The 17651-nt window shown below is 38.2% G+C and overlaps 1 protein-coding gene across 2 annotated transcripts in view; it reads left to right on the top strand.

Annotated features, from left to right (window-relative positions):
• Window positions 1-17651, top strand: part of AMMECR1 (AMMECR nuclear protein 1) — a 156162-nt gene that overhangs the window by 124582 nt on the left and 13929 nt on the right. For both annotated transcript variants that reach the window (XM_074205383.1, XM_074205384.1), the window contains one exon: window positions 3369-3483. In XM_074205383.1, coding sequence (XP_074061484.1) covers window positions 3369-3483 — 115 coding nt within the window. The remainder of the gene's footprint in view (window positions 1-3368; window positions 3484-17651) is intronic.

Genomic DNA, 17651 nt, shown 5'->3' on the forward strand with positions numbered 1-17651 from the left:
ACTTAATCATCCAACATCTACTGCTATGTGACAGGTACTATGCATAAAAAGACAAAAGTATAATAGTCTCTGTTCTCTTGAGAACTCTCTCTAATGAATGAAGGGATCAATATGTATATCTACAAATATGTACATAAAAATTTAGGGGTGGGGGAAGCACTAGCAACTGGGGAGGTAATAAAGAAAGTTTTCATATAGAATGGCATCTGTACTATCTTGAAAGAAGAAATGTGAGGAGGAAGCTCAGTCCAGGCATGAGGGGTACCCAGTCCACAGAGTTTGGGAGATGAGTGTTATGTATGCAGAGCAGTGAGTAGACTAGTATTACTGGGCCCTGGAGTTCAAGGAGGGGAACAGAACTAGAAGGAAGCCAGGTCATAAAGAAATGAAAATGTCAAACAGAGGAGTGGTATTTGATCCCAAACCATTAGAGTTTGTTGAGCAGGCATGTATGATGTGATCAGATTTATGCTTTAGGAAAATCACTTTGGCAGCTGTGAGGTCAGGATGGTAGCTTGTGAGTGGAGGCCAATGAGATATTACAGTGAATTGAGAGATATTGTGGATGTAGAAATCATAAGACTTGTCAACTAACTATATAAGTGAGGGTTGACAGTGACCCAAAGTTAAGTTGTGAAACTGGATGGTTGAGAGCAGAGTGGTACCTTTGACCTAGTTAGAAAAGGGGTGGAGGTGGAAAACTAAAGAGTTCAGTTTGGGACCTATTGAATTTAAATTGCCTGCATGATGTCCAGGTAGAAATGTTCAGAATCGGGGTGGGGGGGGGTGGCTAGGTGGCGCAGTGAATAGAGCACTGGCCTTGGAGTCAGGAGTACCTGAGTTCAAGTCCGGCCTCAGACACTTAATAAATTACCTTGTGTGGCCTTGGGCAAGCCACTTAACCCCATTGCCTTGCAAAAAAACTAAAAAAAAAAAAAGAAATGTTCAGAATCTCACTTATGGTACAAAGTTACTACAAACAGATAAAAATCATGCATGGGATTTATTTAAATTTCCAGAATGATTGGGGGTAAAGGATAGTCACTGCTGAACTGACTTTAGTGTAGAAGATGGTCTCTACATACTGTGTATTCAAGTACCCCAAGAACACATTCAGTTTTCAATCTGTACAGTGTGTTTTTTTAAATGATGAATCAATATCTTTTGTTTTTGTCCCACACGTATCCCAATAGATTCATCTTCCCTCTCCCTCCCAGATAACCATTCAGCAAAACTAACCAACCCAAAGGAAAAAAAATAGGATGTTATGTACAATGTTCCACACTTTATATTGTCCTCCCCACCACTCCCACCCCCAACCTCTGCAAGGAAGACAGAAGAGAAGGAGGCAGTACTTTCTCATAATTCCTCTTGGAGATAGGCTTGACCATTACAATTTCACAGCATTCAGTTTCGATTGTTTTTTTTAATCGTCCTTCTTTCCTTTAGTATTATTGTAGTCTATGCATATTGTTTTGCTGGTTTTTGCTTACTTTATTTGTCACTATATCTTTCTTTATATGAAGGCACAGATGGCATGCTTGTGAGATTTTCAGCTAAGATGTTGGATGATAGAACCAGAATCCAATAAAATTTGTCCATTGAGCTGAAATCTAATGAAATGAAAAATTATTTGAAAGTTAAGTATTAATTTTTATCTTTATCACTCTTAGCTAATTATTATAGTTATTCCTCCAGTCTCTGCTGCCCAACTTCTCCTCACCTGAACCAGTACCCATTAGAACTGGACCTCCAGCACCCATACCTCCAATTCCTGGGGAAATTAATTATCACTGGAGCTCCCACCCTAGGGTTCAGCCCTTTTGATTGGTGACTAAGTGAGAACAAGCTAAATACTTAGCCTTCTTTATTTATTCATTGGGCCTAGGCCTTATTGGACCTTAATATCTCATACAGCCATATACCAAACTTGCCTACCACCCTTTGATGTGGGCACAATAATCAAATCATTACTATCATTGCTACAGGAAAAGGCATGCCAATCAACTGCCCAGTGGTTCCATTCACTATTCCCATAACCTTCCAAACCAAAATCCTCTTCCTTAGCCACCTCCTCCAAAGGAGTTGTCTCTCCCAATTAGAATATCATCTCCTTGAGGGTAGAGATTTTTAAATTTCATACTTTTATGCCTGGTCCTCTTTAAAAAAATCCACTCCCCAGTGCAAGATAGGGAAACTGTGGTTAGGGTTAGTGGAATCTATATGAACCTTTATGAAGAAAGGTATAGTCCAGAACAGAAGTAATAAGGAAATCAGGAAAGAACTGCTAGTTGCCCTTCATAAATTCAAGTCCCACTGTTCTCTCCCTAAATCAGATCACATCTAGAAGTTTGGGTATTACAGTTTGGAAAGGATATTGATGAATTGGACAGCATTCAGGTTTCCAGAAGACCTAAATATATCATAACCATACATGGATTGCTTAAAGGAATTTAAGATAGAAAAAGAAAAGACTTAGTGGGGGAAATGATAACTCTTTTCAAATATGTAAAAGACCACCATATTCAAGAGAGTTTGGGTTTATCCTATTTACTTCCAGAAAGCAAGACTAGAAGTGCTGTCTAGAAGCTTCAGGTTGATTTCCTCTCTGTAGAAGGAAAAACTTTCTATGATATAAAGCTGGTCAAAATTGGAATCAGCTCTGTGAGGAGGGCGTGGGCTCCCCCTCATTTGAGGTTTTCAAACAAAGGCTAAAGAGTCTCTCATTGATGGTATGGTCAGACACCTCTGAGGTGCCTTCTGATGGCTGGGAGCCTGAATGCTTGCAGTCCTTCCCAAATCCCTGACAGTGACCTGTTTTTTGGAGCTTCACAGCTTCCACGTCACACATTGAGTGATCTATACTGGACAAGATTGATTTTCTTTAAGGGAAAGCTAAAACAAACTTGAGTCTTCTTCCTCTTTTTCTCCCAACTGACATTTTCCTGTAGTACTTGATTCAAAACCCTTCTCCTAAGTTTACACTGGTTGTCTTCTCTTCCCCCACCCCCTAAAGTGAATTACTTAAGGTGAAATCTTGCATTATCAGTTCATTATAGTACTGAGGAAATCCATCAGGAAGTGACTACACAGGAAATGTAATGGAGCTTTTTTTGGTAATTGAAGTGGCTATAGAATTGGCTATTTGAGAAGACTGCAAGCAAGCAATATTAAGTATAGGAAATAGTGACTTATAAAATCTTTATATTTTCCTGGTGCCTTAGAATGCATTTGATGATAATTGATGTCATCTCCAGCATCTTAAAGTTTTTATCATCTCTTAACTTTTTTTTGGATGATTGCTACCTTTACAATTTTTAAGATGATCTATTCAGTTTTTCTTTTAAAATGTGTTTTCTTTTCAACAGTGCCCTTAAAGATAGCCGTTTCCCCCCAATGACAAGGGAGGAGCTGCCCCGGCTAACCTGCTCAGTGTCTCTGCTCACTAACTTTGAAGATGTCTGTGATTTTTTGGACTGGGAGGTAAGATTGTGAAAAATCACTTAGAGAAAAATAGAGAGGAATCTTCATTATTCATAATCACCATGACTATAAAATTCTCTGGCAGTTTTTTTGTTATTGTTATTGTAATGGGATTGAATATTACTTATATAATTAAAACCCAGGGATATTCCAGAAACCTAATTTGTTTGAACTTTTACCCCAGTTAGAACTTCTTTTTGAGGATTTTTTGGGGGGTGGGCAAGGCAGTGGGAGGTTAAATGACTTGCCCAAGGTTGCACGGCTAGGCAATTATTAAGTGTCTGAGGCTGGATTTGAACTCAGGTCCTCTTGACTTCAAGGCTGGTGCTCTATTCACTGTGCCACCCAGCTGCCCCCCCCCCCCGTTAGAACTTCTTAATGGAGCTTTTCAAATGTTTTTTTCTTTCTTTTTTGTTTTCCCTTCGTGAACAGTTTGTAATTGCCAAAGAGTCGTGATGTGGTCAGAAGGTAGATTTGAGCAGAAAGAGCTAAAGAGGGATAATCTGTCAGGCAGGTAATTTAACCTCCGGGAAATGGAGTGATGGCTGAATAGAACAAGTCTGTCTCTCATTCTTGGCTATACTCATTTATATAACGTGTATAGCTAGCAAGCAAGTCTGTGGTTATAGCTGTATTTTTTTTCTTCTTCTTCTTGGTAGATTGTGGGCTTACGTAGCCACCAGGATTTGCAGTGGTTCAGGTGGGTGGTTAGGCATGGGCTGGGGGTGTGGGGTGGTGGGGGTACATAGGCATCTGTGAAGTTTTATAGCATTGTTTCGATAGTGACTGTGTCTTAAGATTTCATTCGTTCTCTTGAAAATAAGTAGTAAGAGAGTAGGTCTCTCGTGGAGACTTCTGACTATTGGAGCCTTGTGGGTAGAGCACTGCGTTGGCAGTGGACTGACCTGGGGTTTTATTTTCATTTGGCCTCTGACTAGCTCAGGCAGGTCACTCTGCTGTATTTCAGGGTTTTCCACATATAGAGAAAGGCATTTATAAAGTTCCTGGTCTTGATTTGAAAGTGTCTGTGATAAAAAATTGTTAGGCCCATGTAATTTTGGAACCTTCTAACATTCCATAATTTTGGGATCTGCCAGGAAAGAGCACAAATAACATCTTTTTTCTTTGTGAAAAAGGCAACCTAGACAGTATAGGATGAAATACAGCCTAAAGGCTTTGTGGGTTTTTAGGAGGGGAGAGTATTAGCAGAGCAACGTCTTGGATATTTTTTGTAAGAGAAAACAAAATCATATAGTTTGAATATACCCTAAGTATTTCCTAAGATATATCTTGAAATGAGATGGAATGGAAAAAGGAGGCCCTCCCAGTAATTATAGTTTGAATGGCTCCCCAATCTTGCACTAAGCAGCAGGAGCAGCTGTTTCAGCATCCTTTGCTGGTCTTTCTGCAGGGCAGGAACCAAGCCCCCTGAGACACATGGCACTTTTCTGGGTGGAAGACTGAGCCAAGGCTGGGGAGACATCACTGAGAACAAGCAATTCTTCTTTCCTCACTTGTCACTGAGCAGCCAGACTGGAGAGGGAAAGGACCGTCACCCTCCCACCCTATCTGAAGGGAAAATTCTCCTTTTAGCTATTAAGTTTTTATATACTTAGGGCTAGTCTTATGCTCTGTCCCTCAGCTGTCAGCTTCTTGCCTTTAGCATTGCTCCCCCATAAGGATCAAGTGCTAGAATAATTTTAACGCCCTTGCTGCAGTGCCCACCACCTGTGAAGTACTATGTGTCACTATTATTCTTTTGGAGCCTAGGTTAATAGTTTTCCTATGATCCTTACCTACTTGGGCAAGAACATACACAATTTTAGGGCATTTAATACAAATTCAGGCATAACTAGAATTGATAGAGGTTTAGAATGGCTGTGGCAGGGGGAAATAGTATTCTTTTCCCCCAAGCTTAAGACAGTGGTTACCAAGAATAATTGTGCTGATCCCATTAGTTAAGTAATAGGACTTCAAGGTCTTAACTGAGGATAAAGAAATGGAGTTGATGATACAGTGTCCAAGGGCAAACTGTGTTTGGTGAGGCTCCAATCGACCTCAAGAAGTGCTGTGACTTCAGCATGAGTTAAATGTGAGCACCCTCAATGATCTGGGTTAAGACATAGACAGCAGAGGGCACAGTGCAGAGGGATCCTGAAAGCCTCAGGCACAAGTACAGCCTGGATGAGAGGCCTGGTCAGATAGCAGCTAATTTGAAAAAGATATGGAGGTCTTAGTGGCCTGCAAATCTCAGAGTTAGTAGTGTGAGGTGACAGTCAAGAAAGAGAATGAAATACACAGGGATTGGTCAGAGTTCAGTGCAGTGCCTGACCTGTAGTAGGTGCTTAATAAATGTTTGTTGACTTGACAAAGAAACTAAGGTTGTTTAGTCTGCAGCAAAGAAAATTTGGGGGTCATAAGGAGTATCATATAGACAAGAGTTAGACTTGTTCTTTTTGTCCCCAGAAGTAGAAGTGAGAGCAGCCATGGCTGAGCTGCAGTTTCAGAAAGGTAACTAGAGATTTGATTCCAGGATTAACTTCCTAGTTGAAGGTGGGGGGTGGGGGTTGGTTACTTTTTTCTTTTGGCTGGGGTGGGGAAGAGGCAGTGGGGTTAAGTGACTTACCCACAGTCATATAGCTAGTAAGTGCCTGAGGGCAGATTTGAAATCTGATCTTCCTGGCTTTATGACCAGTGCTTTATACACTGCATCATCTAGCACCCCTAACTGGATATATTTTAGAGGGATTTCTTCTTCCAATATATGTCTAGTGACAAGTTGGCCACTTTGTCATATGCATAAAACAGTCTATAACCATAAAGTGCTAATTTCAGATCATGAAGAGAAAGTTAACCTTGGAGTTAGGTCTTGTCTGTGACCCATAACAGCTAGACTCCAGGGCACCTGCCTAGGACAGAGCATTGAGAGATGGAGTTTTTTTAGAGTTCCCTGTCTATACCAGTGACATCACAGGTTGAGTAAAAAGTGAAATGGTGAGTTGTAGTGAGAAGCAATAATGTGGTGTAGCAAACCGAGTCAGCTTTGTCATGAAGGAGTGTGAATCCTAGTGAATTTTGACCCAGTCTTATTCAATATCCTCAAGGAACTTTCCCTGAGACTCTAATAACAGTATGTTTGTGTGTATGTGTGTAGAAAGCTCTTATACCAGAAAATTCTCTGACACCACTAAAATCACAGATCCCAATGAAAACAAAAGGCAGGAGACAAAATAAGAAAGTAGGAAACAGTAGCATCTAATCTGACTCTACTAGGGAATAGAGACTTTCGATCATAAAACCTGAAGGACTTTTACAAATGCAGTATGACACCAATATGTTATTGTAACCTTATGGAATGAGGTTTTTGTGAATTCCTAGGTCAGGAGAGCAAGAGAATCAAGTTCTGGCAGCTTTGAACATCGAATCAGTCATTCCCAAGAGAAATGGCTATGATGTGGGGAGAGTCAGAAATATCTTGCCAGATTGGCCCACGCACCTTTGCAGAGTGAGACCAGGCCCTCCTGGAAGGCCTTCATGCAGGTGCTGGGCTAGGATGCACAGCATCCCACACAGTAGACATCCAACATAGCAATTTCTTTTCCAAATTTTTTATTTGGTCTATGTTGGGACCTTTTCCATGGGAACAAATCTCTATAATGGAAGTCCATTGAGAGAATAGGATTAATTTCTAGGCTTTGTTGGAATATATTCTATAAAGTAAGCAAATTTGGTTTTGGTCTGAACCTGTGATTTCATCAGTGTAGGGAGGTCCTTTTAAAAAAAAAAAACCACCCCTACAAAATATTAGTGCCTATGGTCATATAGATTATCTGTGTTGAGGGAAGACTTCCAGACTGGATCTTTATCTACTACTGAGGCACTAGTAATATTTGGAAAACCATTTGATACAATAGCTTGGTTTACTTAGTGTTTTAAAAAAATTCTAAAAGTGTGCCTTTAGTAGTTACCATATAAAAAACTTTTTCAAAAATTATTTAAAACAAGTATATATAATTGTCTTTTATAGAAATCTAACCAGAAATGTTAAACAAAAAAAGGCATGGGGTGGGGGGGGGTAGATTTTGTACAAGTTAAGAGTTTAAATATACCCTGAAATATACTCCCAAATAACTGAACTTTTCACTGCATTCTTTTATTAATATATTATTTCCCTGGTAATTATAATAACTAAAAGTGTTTTCTTGCAACAAACTTCAGTGCACTAATAAGCCTATGTATGAAGTGATTTGGAAGCTACAAACAATGATGGGAAGATCTCTGGCATTGGATTCAGAGGACACAGGTTCAAATTCTATACCTGTCATTGGTCATCTCACCTCCCATGGGCCATACTTCACATGTATGGAGGTTTTGGGAGAAAATTGGTACCATTGATTATATGTTGGTATTGTAGATCATAATGCTCATAATATGAAACAATGTGAGTATCAAACTATAAATGAATAAAAGAATGACCGAATGAGTCTTTATTAAGCTTATACTTAGTGCTGGAGATCCAAATACAAATGTGAAACAGTTGCTGATCCTAAGGATCTTACATTCTTATAGGGGAAGAATGGTGGTTAGGGAGGGATATTTTGGTTTGGAAAATTTACAGGGATGGTTAGTGGAGCCAGTGGGGAGTAGAGTAACAGTAGTAGAAATTGACATGTGGAATACATGTTGAATTTTTAAATGTGAAACGATACGTAATTTACTCTACTTAGCTCCAAATTTTCTTCCCTTTTAATCCCAGATTCATCTGTATTGGTTCAATTCAAGCCCCTGAGTGTTCTCTGGCCAAATACATTTTGGAAATGCTGAATTAGATGATATTGAGGTCTCTTCCTGATGCAAGACTGGGGTTTAATCATTTTTTTGTGGTTGAGCCACAGCTCCCCATTTTTCAATTGGCAACATGTTGTAGATATAGATGGCTATAGCAGACAGACCTACAAACACATCAGAAGATGGATGGTGAAGTATATCTCCCCCTCTTGGTAAAGAAGCAGTCAACAACGTACAGCTTGCAGATATGGCCGATGGGGAGATTTGTTTAACTTGACTACTTATTTGTTAGAAAGGAGAACTGGAAAAGTGTTAGTAGTACATGACAGGGATGTAAAGATGAACATCTGAAAAATATTTACCTTTTTTATTAAGACCAAGCAAACTTGCTGTTTTGGAAAAGAAATACATTGGAACCCTAGAAAATAATACCTTGACTGGTAACTTTGACCATGCAAATTGTTTGGCATCCATTTTTCCTTTGAAGAGTCTGAACATATGCAATACTGGAAAGATGAGTGGGTCATGACTTCCCAGGTCATTCTAAGGCTCTATCTTCGGTGGGATAGGAATAAAGCAGCTATTTATACCTTTTGTAGGTGAATTTGTACAATTAGCATGTCATCAAATACAGAAATGTACTAACAGAAATATGGGAGATACAGAAAGCTGTGATTTCTGTGATTTAGGGACAAAGTCATTTAAAGATACAACTGCAAGAATGATGAATCCATAGTTCCATTTGCAAATATCTGACTGAACCAAAGGTTTGGGGTGTGTCCTCTCCCAATGTGTAGTGGCTCTGCAGCTCCTGAGCCAGTGCTTCTCCTTACCAGGAGGCACCTGAATGAAATCACCTCTGGATTTGGTTAACATCTGGAAGATATGGACTGCTAATCATATGGCCCCCCCAGGGCCTGAACCCCAGACCTGTTATTAACTAAAGTTGAAGCATCCAAATGCAGAACTTGTAGCCTTTAGGGATCTGTAGGGTGTCCTGGAAAAGAGCTCCCACTAGGTCCCTTCCTGCTTCAGTGAGTTGTACCTCTTCACAAAGATAAATAGATGAGAGGAATAATTTGGTTGCCATTATGCCCCATATATTAAAATTTCCATGCTCACTTTGAAGTTTAAAGATTGCCCTTTTTTTCTGGCACTTAAGTGACAACTGAAAAGGTTCCCTTTCATATTCACATGGTTACTTTAGTTCTAGAGGATGATTCAGGGTCTCCCTCACACTTTTTCCCTTTTTAAATTTTTATTTTTCTTTAATCTATTTACACATTACTCAAATATTCTTGTTTAAGAGTAAACATAATCCCCCCTCTCCCACAGAAACATAAAACCTCATGAGAAATAAAGTAAAAGAAAGAGGAAAAAAATGTGTTTCAGTCTGTGTTCAAATATCATCAGTTCTGTCTTGGGTGGATCACATTCTTTATCATAAGTCCATCATAAAAGTTACATTCTTATTTTTCCACAGTTGCTGTTGCTGATTGTAATTACTTCCATTCATTCCTCCCCATTACCATCTATTATATTCTCTCTCTCTCTCTCTCCTTTCACTTTGTCCCTCTTCAAAAATGTGCTGTGGGGCAGCCGAGTGGCACAGCAGACAGAGCGCCAGCCCTGGGGCTAGGAGGCCCCAAGCCTATATCCCACTCCACCCAGTCCCATGATCCAAATGGACCACCCAATTCCAGCATCTTGCAAAAAGTAAAAAAGAAAATATTATATCTGACTCCCCTCTATCACCCACATTCCCCCTCCCCTTGTCCCCTTCTCTCCTTTTTCTTCTAGATGTCTATACCCTTTTGAGTGTGTATGCTGTTTCCTCTCTGAACCATTTCTAATGAGAATGAAGGTTCCCTCGTTCCCCCTCACCTTGCCCCTTCCATACCATTGCAAAAGCTACATGAAATATCTTTTATATAAAATATCTTAGCCTATTCTACCTCTCCTTTCTCTTACTCCCAATACATTTCCCTTTCACCCATTGACTCCATTTTTCCAATATCTTCAAATTCAGCTCTGTCCTGTGGTTCATCTATAAAAGCTCATTCTACCCACTCTATTAAATGAGAAGGTTCATATGAGTATTATCAGTATCATCTTTCCATGCAGGAATACACACAGTTCATCATCATTAAGTCCCTCATAATTTACCCTTCTTGTGCCCTCTCCATGCTTCACCCGAGTCCTGTATTGGAAGGTCAAACTTTCTGTTCAGCTCTGATCGTTTCAGCAGGAACATTTGAAAGTTTTTTGTTTCATTGAAAATCTGTCTTTTCCCCTGGAAGAGCATGTTCCGTTTTTCTGGGTAGTTGATTCTCTCTTGCATTATAAGCTCTTTTGCCTTCCAGAATAGTATATTCCAAGCCCTATGAACCCTTAATGTAGTTGCTGCTAAGTCCTGTGTGATCCTTACTGCAGCTCCACGATCTTTGAATTGTGTCCTTCTGGCTGCTTGTAATATTTTCTCTTTGACTTGGGAGTTCTGGAACTTGGCTATAATATTCCTGGGGGTTGGTTTTTTTTGGATCTCTTTCTGTCCCGGGAGATTGGTGGATTCTCTCTATTTCTATTTTGCCCTCTGCTTCTAGGATATCAAGGCAATTTTCCTGTAGAAATTCTTTAAAAATGAAGTCAAGAAAAAATTTTTTTTTAAATTTTAAAAAATGAAGTCAAGGCTCTTTTCCTAATCATAACTTTCAGGGAGACCAATAAGTTTTAAATTATCTTTCCTGAATCTGTTTTCCAGATCAGTTGTTTCTTCAATGAGATATTTCACATTTTCTTCTAATTTTTTATTCTTTTGATTTTGTAGTATTGTCTTGACTTCTCATAAAGTCATCAGCTTCCTTTAGCTCCATTCTACATCTGAAGGATTTGTTCTCCTCAGAGAGCTTTCTTATCTCCTGTCCCATCTGACCAATTCTGCTTTTTAAAGCATTCTTCTCCTCAATAACTTTTTGAACATTTTTATCCATTTGACCTAAACTGGTTTTTAACATGTTTTCTTCAGCATTTTTTGGATCTCCTTGACAAAACTGCTTACTTCTTTTTTGTTTTCTTCTATCTCCCTAACTTGATTGTCAAAATCTTTTTTGACCTCTGTCACAGCTTAAACCTAACTTCTATATTTCTTGGAGTCTTTAGATACAGAAGCTTGGACTTTCTCATCTTCAGATTGAGTATTTTGGTCCTCAGTGGGACCAAAGTAATTGTCTATGGTCAGGTTCCTTTCTTTTCTGTTTCCTTATTTCCCCAGTCTGTGCCTGGTTTGGGGGTACTTCCTGAACCTCCCCTGCAAGGCCCTCAGTGTGAGGCTTTGACTGCTCTCCTGGCCTGTGAATGACTACAAGCTCACCCCTCTGCCCCAGGGCTGTGAGGGGAGTCCCAGCTCTATGGGGGCCTAGACTATAACCAGGGTCTGAATGTGGTCAAAGCCCCAGAGTCTTGTTCCAGGAACAGAGGACAGATCTCAGCAGTCTCCCTCTGCTCCTTTACCTTCTGTGGCTGAGCATTCAGGGTGCAGTTGCCTGGCAGCTCCTGCTGGGCAGCTCCATCGGCTTGCTTCCATTTCCTGGGATCTGGGTCGCGCTGAGTACTTGGGCTTTGTGCTTGCTCTGGCAGAGGTCTTCCTGCTGATCTTCTAAGTTGTGCTTGGTGCTCTCTAGGGTGCAGGTCAGGAAACTGCTTCTGCTGCCTGTAGCTGGCTCCCATGCTCCCTAGGGCTATTCCTGGGAGGCTGAAGTTCCTTCCCTCTGGCCCAGTGCTGCCTCTCTAACCCCATGGAACACAGTTTTCCCACTGTTTTTCAGGTTACTTTGAGCTGGAGAATTGCTTTACTGGATCTTTCTGCAGGTTCTCTCTCTCACAAATTTAGTTAGAATCATAATTTTTAGGTTTTTGAAATATTTTGGAGAGAACACCTAAGAAAGACTCTTCTCCTGCTGCGATCTTGGCTCCACCCCCCCACCCCCCTTCCTCCCTCATGCTTTTTTCCTCAAATGTATTGTGAATTCAAATTTTCTCTTTTCTTTTAAATAGATTCCTTTTTTGTGTTGCCAGAACACCATAAGAGCTTTCTTGGAGAAGTCTAGCACAGAGTTTTTCATGGAATTTTCTTTTTTTTTTAAATTAAAATTAAATATTTTAAATTTATTTTTTAAATTTTCATCTATTTGTACATGCATATTTCCAAGTTACAAAATTTCCCTCCACTCTCCCTTCCCACCCCCCCTCCCCTCAGGGGAGCAGTCAGGTTAGTGTTTTATATACATATTTTATTAAACACATTTTTAAATTATTAATTTTTGGCATGAGGAATTAGGATTTAGCGAAAGAGATACATAACAGAGAATTTTTATAAAGTATTCATCAGATTCAGAAGGGTTATTTTTTTCTGTGTTTTTTCTTTTGTTCTTCTTCCTCTAGTTGGGGATAATATAGACCATTACCAGTATAATATACTTGTCCCAGCTCTCTGGACTGTTGAGAGGAGCTGCTTCCATCAAGGCTGTTCATCTCATGATGTTTTTGATGCGTACATTGTTCTCTTGACTCTACTCATGTTGCTCAGCATCAGATCCCACAAGTCATTCTCTAGAGTCTGACTGTTTATGGTTTCTTATAGAACAATAATATTCCATAGTATTCATGTACCATAACTTGTTTAGCCATTCCCCAATTGATGTGCGCATCCCCTCAATTTCCAATTCTTTGCCACTACAAAAAAAAACTGCTATGAATATTTTGGATCATATAGGACTTTCCCCATTTTTTACAATTTCTTCTGGATATAGTCCTAGAATTAGAATTGCTGGGTCAATGGGTATGACAATTTTATTGCTCTTTGGGCATACTTCCATATTGCTCTCCAGAAAGGTTGAATCCATTCACAACTCCACTAGCAATGTATCAATGTCCCAGTCCTCCCCACATCCTCTCCAACATTGATCATCTTCCCTTTTTCTCATCTGGGCTAATCTAATAGATGTGAGATGATACCTCATTGTTGTTTTAATTTGCATTTCTCTTATCAATAGTGATTTGGAGCATTTTTCATATGATTCTATATAGCTTTAATTTCTTCATTTGAAAACTGTTCTATCCTTTGACTATTCAGCAATTGGGGAATGACTTTTGATCTTATAAATTTGATACAATTCTCTATATATTTTAGAAATGAAACCTTTATCAGAACTCCTAGTTGTGAAGATTATTTCCCAGCTTTCTGCTTTTCTTCTGATATTGGCAGCATTGATTTTATTAGTGCAAAAACTTGTTAATTTAATATAGTCAAAAGCATTCATTTTGCAGTTTATAATGTGCTCTAATTCTTATTTGGTCATAAATTTATTCCTTCTCCATAGATCAGATAGATAGAGTATTTTTGGTCTATTAATTTATCTATGATATTGCTCTTTATGTCTGAATCCTGTACCCATTTTGACCTTATTTTGGTATAGGGTGTGAGATGTAGATTTATGCCTAGTTTTTGCCACACTATTTTCCAGTTTTCCCAATAATTTTTTTGTCACATAGTGAGTTCTTATCCCAGAGGCTGATGTCTTTACATTTGTCAAATAGTAGATTGCTGTACTCATTTACTGTAGTTTCTTTTTACTGCAGTTATCTTCTTTCTTTTTTTGATCAGATTAACCAGAGGTTTGTCTATTTTATTGGCTTTTTATAAAACCAACTCTTAGGTTTATTTATGAGATCAATGGTTTTCTTGCTTTCCATTTCTATTAATCTCTTCCTTGGTTTTCGGAATTTTTATTTTGTTATTTAATTGGGGTTGTTTAGTTTGTTCTTTTTCTAGCTTTTTTAGTTTCGTACCCAATTCATTGATCACCTCTTTCTCCATTTTATTCATATAGGCATTTTTAGAGATATAAAGTTTCCCCTCAAAACTTCCTTTGCTGCATCTCCTAAATTTTGGTATGATGTCTCATTATTATCATTTTCTTCGATATAATTATTGATTATTTCTATTATTTGCTGTTTGATCCACCATTATTTGAGATAAAGCTATTTAATTTCTAATTAGTTCTTGGTTTATCTTTCCCTGATCCTTTATTACATGTTATTTTTATTGTATCATGGTCTGAGAAGTGTGTATTTATTATTTCTGCCTTTCTGCATTTGATTTAAGGTTTTTGTGCACTAGTACACAGTCAGTTTTGCCATGTACTGATGAGAAAATGGTATATTCTTTTCTATCCTCATTTAGTTTTCTCCAGAGGTCTATCATATCTTAAGTTTTCTAAGATTTCATTCACCTTAACTTCCTTCTTGCTTATTTTGTTGTTAGGTAGAGAGGTTGAGATCTCCCATTATTAAAGTTTTGCTTTCTATGTCTCTTTGTAATTCACTCAGCTTTTCCTCTAGGAATCTGGATGCTATACCACTAGGTGCGTGCATGTTTAGTAATGCTATAGCTTCATTATCAATGGCACCTTTTAAGATGTAGTTTCCTTCCTTTTCCATTTAATGAGATTCATTTTTGCTTTTACTTTGTCTGAGATTAGAATTGGTACCCTAGATTTTTTTTTTACTTCTGCTGAGGCATAATATATTTTTCTCTAACCTTTTACCTATACCCTATATGTGCCTCTCTGTTTCGAATGTGTTTTTTTGTAAACAGCATACTGTAGGATTCCAGTTTTTAATCCATTCTGCTATCCGCTTTCAATTTTATGGGACAGTTCATCCCATTCACATTTACAGTTAAGATGACTAATTCTGTATTTCCCTCCATGCTATCTTTCTCTATTTCTGTTATCTCTTTTCTTTTCTCTTATTCCTCCTCACCAAAATTTTACTAACTTTCCCTTTGACTTTTCTTTTAAAAATTTAACTTTTAGTTTATTTTTTCTTATACTTTCCCTTCCCTTTTATCAGTCCCTTCTTCCCTTATCTTTCCCGTTCCCAGTCCCCACCTTCCCTGTAGTTTAAGTTAGATTTTTAAATGCAAGTGGGAATGTATCTTATTCCTTCACTGGGTTAAATCTATTAAATAGAATTTACTCAGTATTCACATTCTCTTTTCTTTCCCTCTAAAATTATAAATCTTTGTGCCTCTTCCCTTGGTGCTCTAATATTATTTATTAATCAGGTATCATCAATCACAGTTCAATTAATTGAATCCTCTTGTTATCAAGATATCATCATTACTTAATAATTACTTAATAATTAAATTAAAATTTAAATAATAATTAAATAATAATAATTACTTAATAATTCAAATTGCATCAAATTATAAGTATAATCATTTTTTACCTCACCCCCTTTTTTAAGGTATCTTTCAAGTACATGCAATCCTCTTCATGAGCCAAAGTATCAGTCAAAGTCATATCATTTCTTGAATTATTTGTGCCCCTCCCCCCCAGGCCTACCCCCCAAGCTATTTAACATCTTGTTAAGTGAACCAAGACCTATTGTCTCTCCCCCTTCCCCCCCCCCCACCCAGGGTACTTTAACCCCTTGTTAAATGAAGCATCACATGCTAATCTAGTTAACTGTAAGAATCTTGAACATCTTTGAGTACTAGGAGTCTCTGGAGTTTTACAAATGATTTTAGGTAACAGAGACACTGACTCAGGTCCTTGCAGCTTATGATGTCCTTATTAGACAGGTTGCTTAGCACCTTGTGATTTAAGTGAGTCTTAGTAAGGGGCACCTTGGTGGCATAGGATAGAGCACTGGCCCTCAAGTCAGGAGGATCTGAGTTCAAATTCAGCCTCAGACACTTAATAATTAATTACCTAGTTGTGTGACCTTGGGCAAGTCACTTAACCCCACTGCCTTTCAAACAAAAAAACAACAAAAAAAGTGGTTATAGTATAATGAGACACTTAAGTTAAAGTCAATACCCCTGCTTGAAGCTTACTTTTTCTTTATTTTGGGTTTTATCCTTTAGGTTCATTCTCTTCAATTATATTCTTCCCTCTAATTTTCCTTAGAGAAAGTAAAGTTCTTAAAGAATTAGAATTGTTATATCTTCCATTTTAGGGACCAACATTTGTTTAAAATAATTTTGTTTTTCATTTTCCTTTTTTTTTTTAAATATAAGTCTTCAGTCGTGTATTTGACAATTGAATTCTCTGTTCAGTTCTGGTTTTTGTGTCAGGAAATTCTGGAAGTCCTGTATTCATTGAACATCCATCTTTTTCCCTGACAGTATATGCTGAATTTTGCAGGGTAGTACATTCTGGGTCCTTATGTCTCCGAAATATATTATTCCAGTTCTTCCAATCCTTTCATTGTTGAGACTGATGGGTCCTGTGTTAGTCTGATTGTATTCCCTTTGTATTTGAATTGTTTTCTTTTTGCTGCTTGCAGTATTCTCTCTTTCATTTGAGGGTTCTAGAGTTTGGCTATTACAGCCCTTGGAGTTCTTATCCTGGGGTCTCTTTCTGGAGAGTTTCTGTGGATTCTTTGAATTGTTATATTGTTATCCTGTACTAGTAGATTGGGGCAGTTTTCTCTTATAATTTCCTGCATGATGTTTTCCAGGTTCTTTTGTTGGTCCAGGCTTTCTGGTAGGCCAACGATTTGTAGATGTCTCTCCTGGGTCTGTTTTGCAAGTCATTCATTTTCCCTAGAAGGTACTTTATGTTTTCTTCAATTTTTTCTGCCTTTTTATTTTGTTTGATGGAATCTTGTAGTCTTGTAGATTCATTAGTTTCTAATTGTTCAATTCTAATTTTTAGGATTTTATTTTCTTCAATTATCTTCTGTGTTTCCTTTTCCAGTTGGTTATTTTTACTTTTAATAGAGTTGATTACTTTGGTCAACTTGTCACAATTTTCCTACATGACCTTCATTTCTTTTTTCCATTTTTCTTCTTCCTCTCTTTTTTTGGTTTTTAAATTCTTTTTTAAGCTCTTCAACGAGCTTTTCTATTTGAGTCCAATTTATATACTGTTTTGATACTTCTCCTGTGAGTGATTCTTCAAACATGGCATTGCTGTCATCTTTTTCGGTAAAGTAGTTTTCTCTAGTGTGAGTAATTTTTTTGCTGTTTTCTTCTTCAGACATGGCATTGCTGTCATCTTTTATCTAGGAAGTACTTTCCTATAGTGAGCACTCTTAGCTTTTTTGTTCATCTTTGTTGTTGTAGTTCTACTCCTGGGGTATATGGAGTATAGATCCAAGCTTTTATTTTGCTGGGGCTGGAGACTGGTCCCTGGCTTGTTGTAGGCCAAGATGTTGCCTAGGCAGTACCAGCCTTGCCTTTGCAGAGGTTTGTTCCCTTCTTTATGTCCAGGTTCTGACTTAACAGAGGATTGTTCCCAACCCAGTCCTGTCTTTTACCTCGGTGCTCCCAGGGTTCAGACTTCGTTTAGGGTTGGGATCCTCCCCATTAG

This window comes from Macrotis lagotis, chromosome X (assembly GCF_037893015.1).
Source record: "Macrotis lagotis isolate mMagLag1 chromosome X, bilby.v1.9.chrom.fasta, whole genome shotgun sequence".
Classification (NCBI taxonomy): Eukaryota; Metazoa; Chordata; class Mammalia; order Peramelemorphia; family Peramelidae; genus Macrotis; species Macrotis lagotis.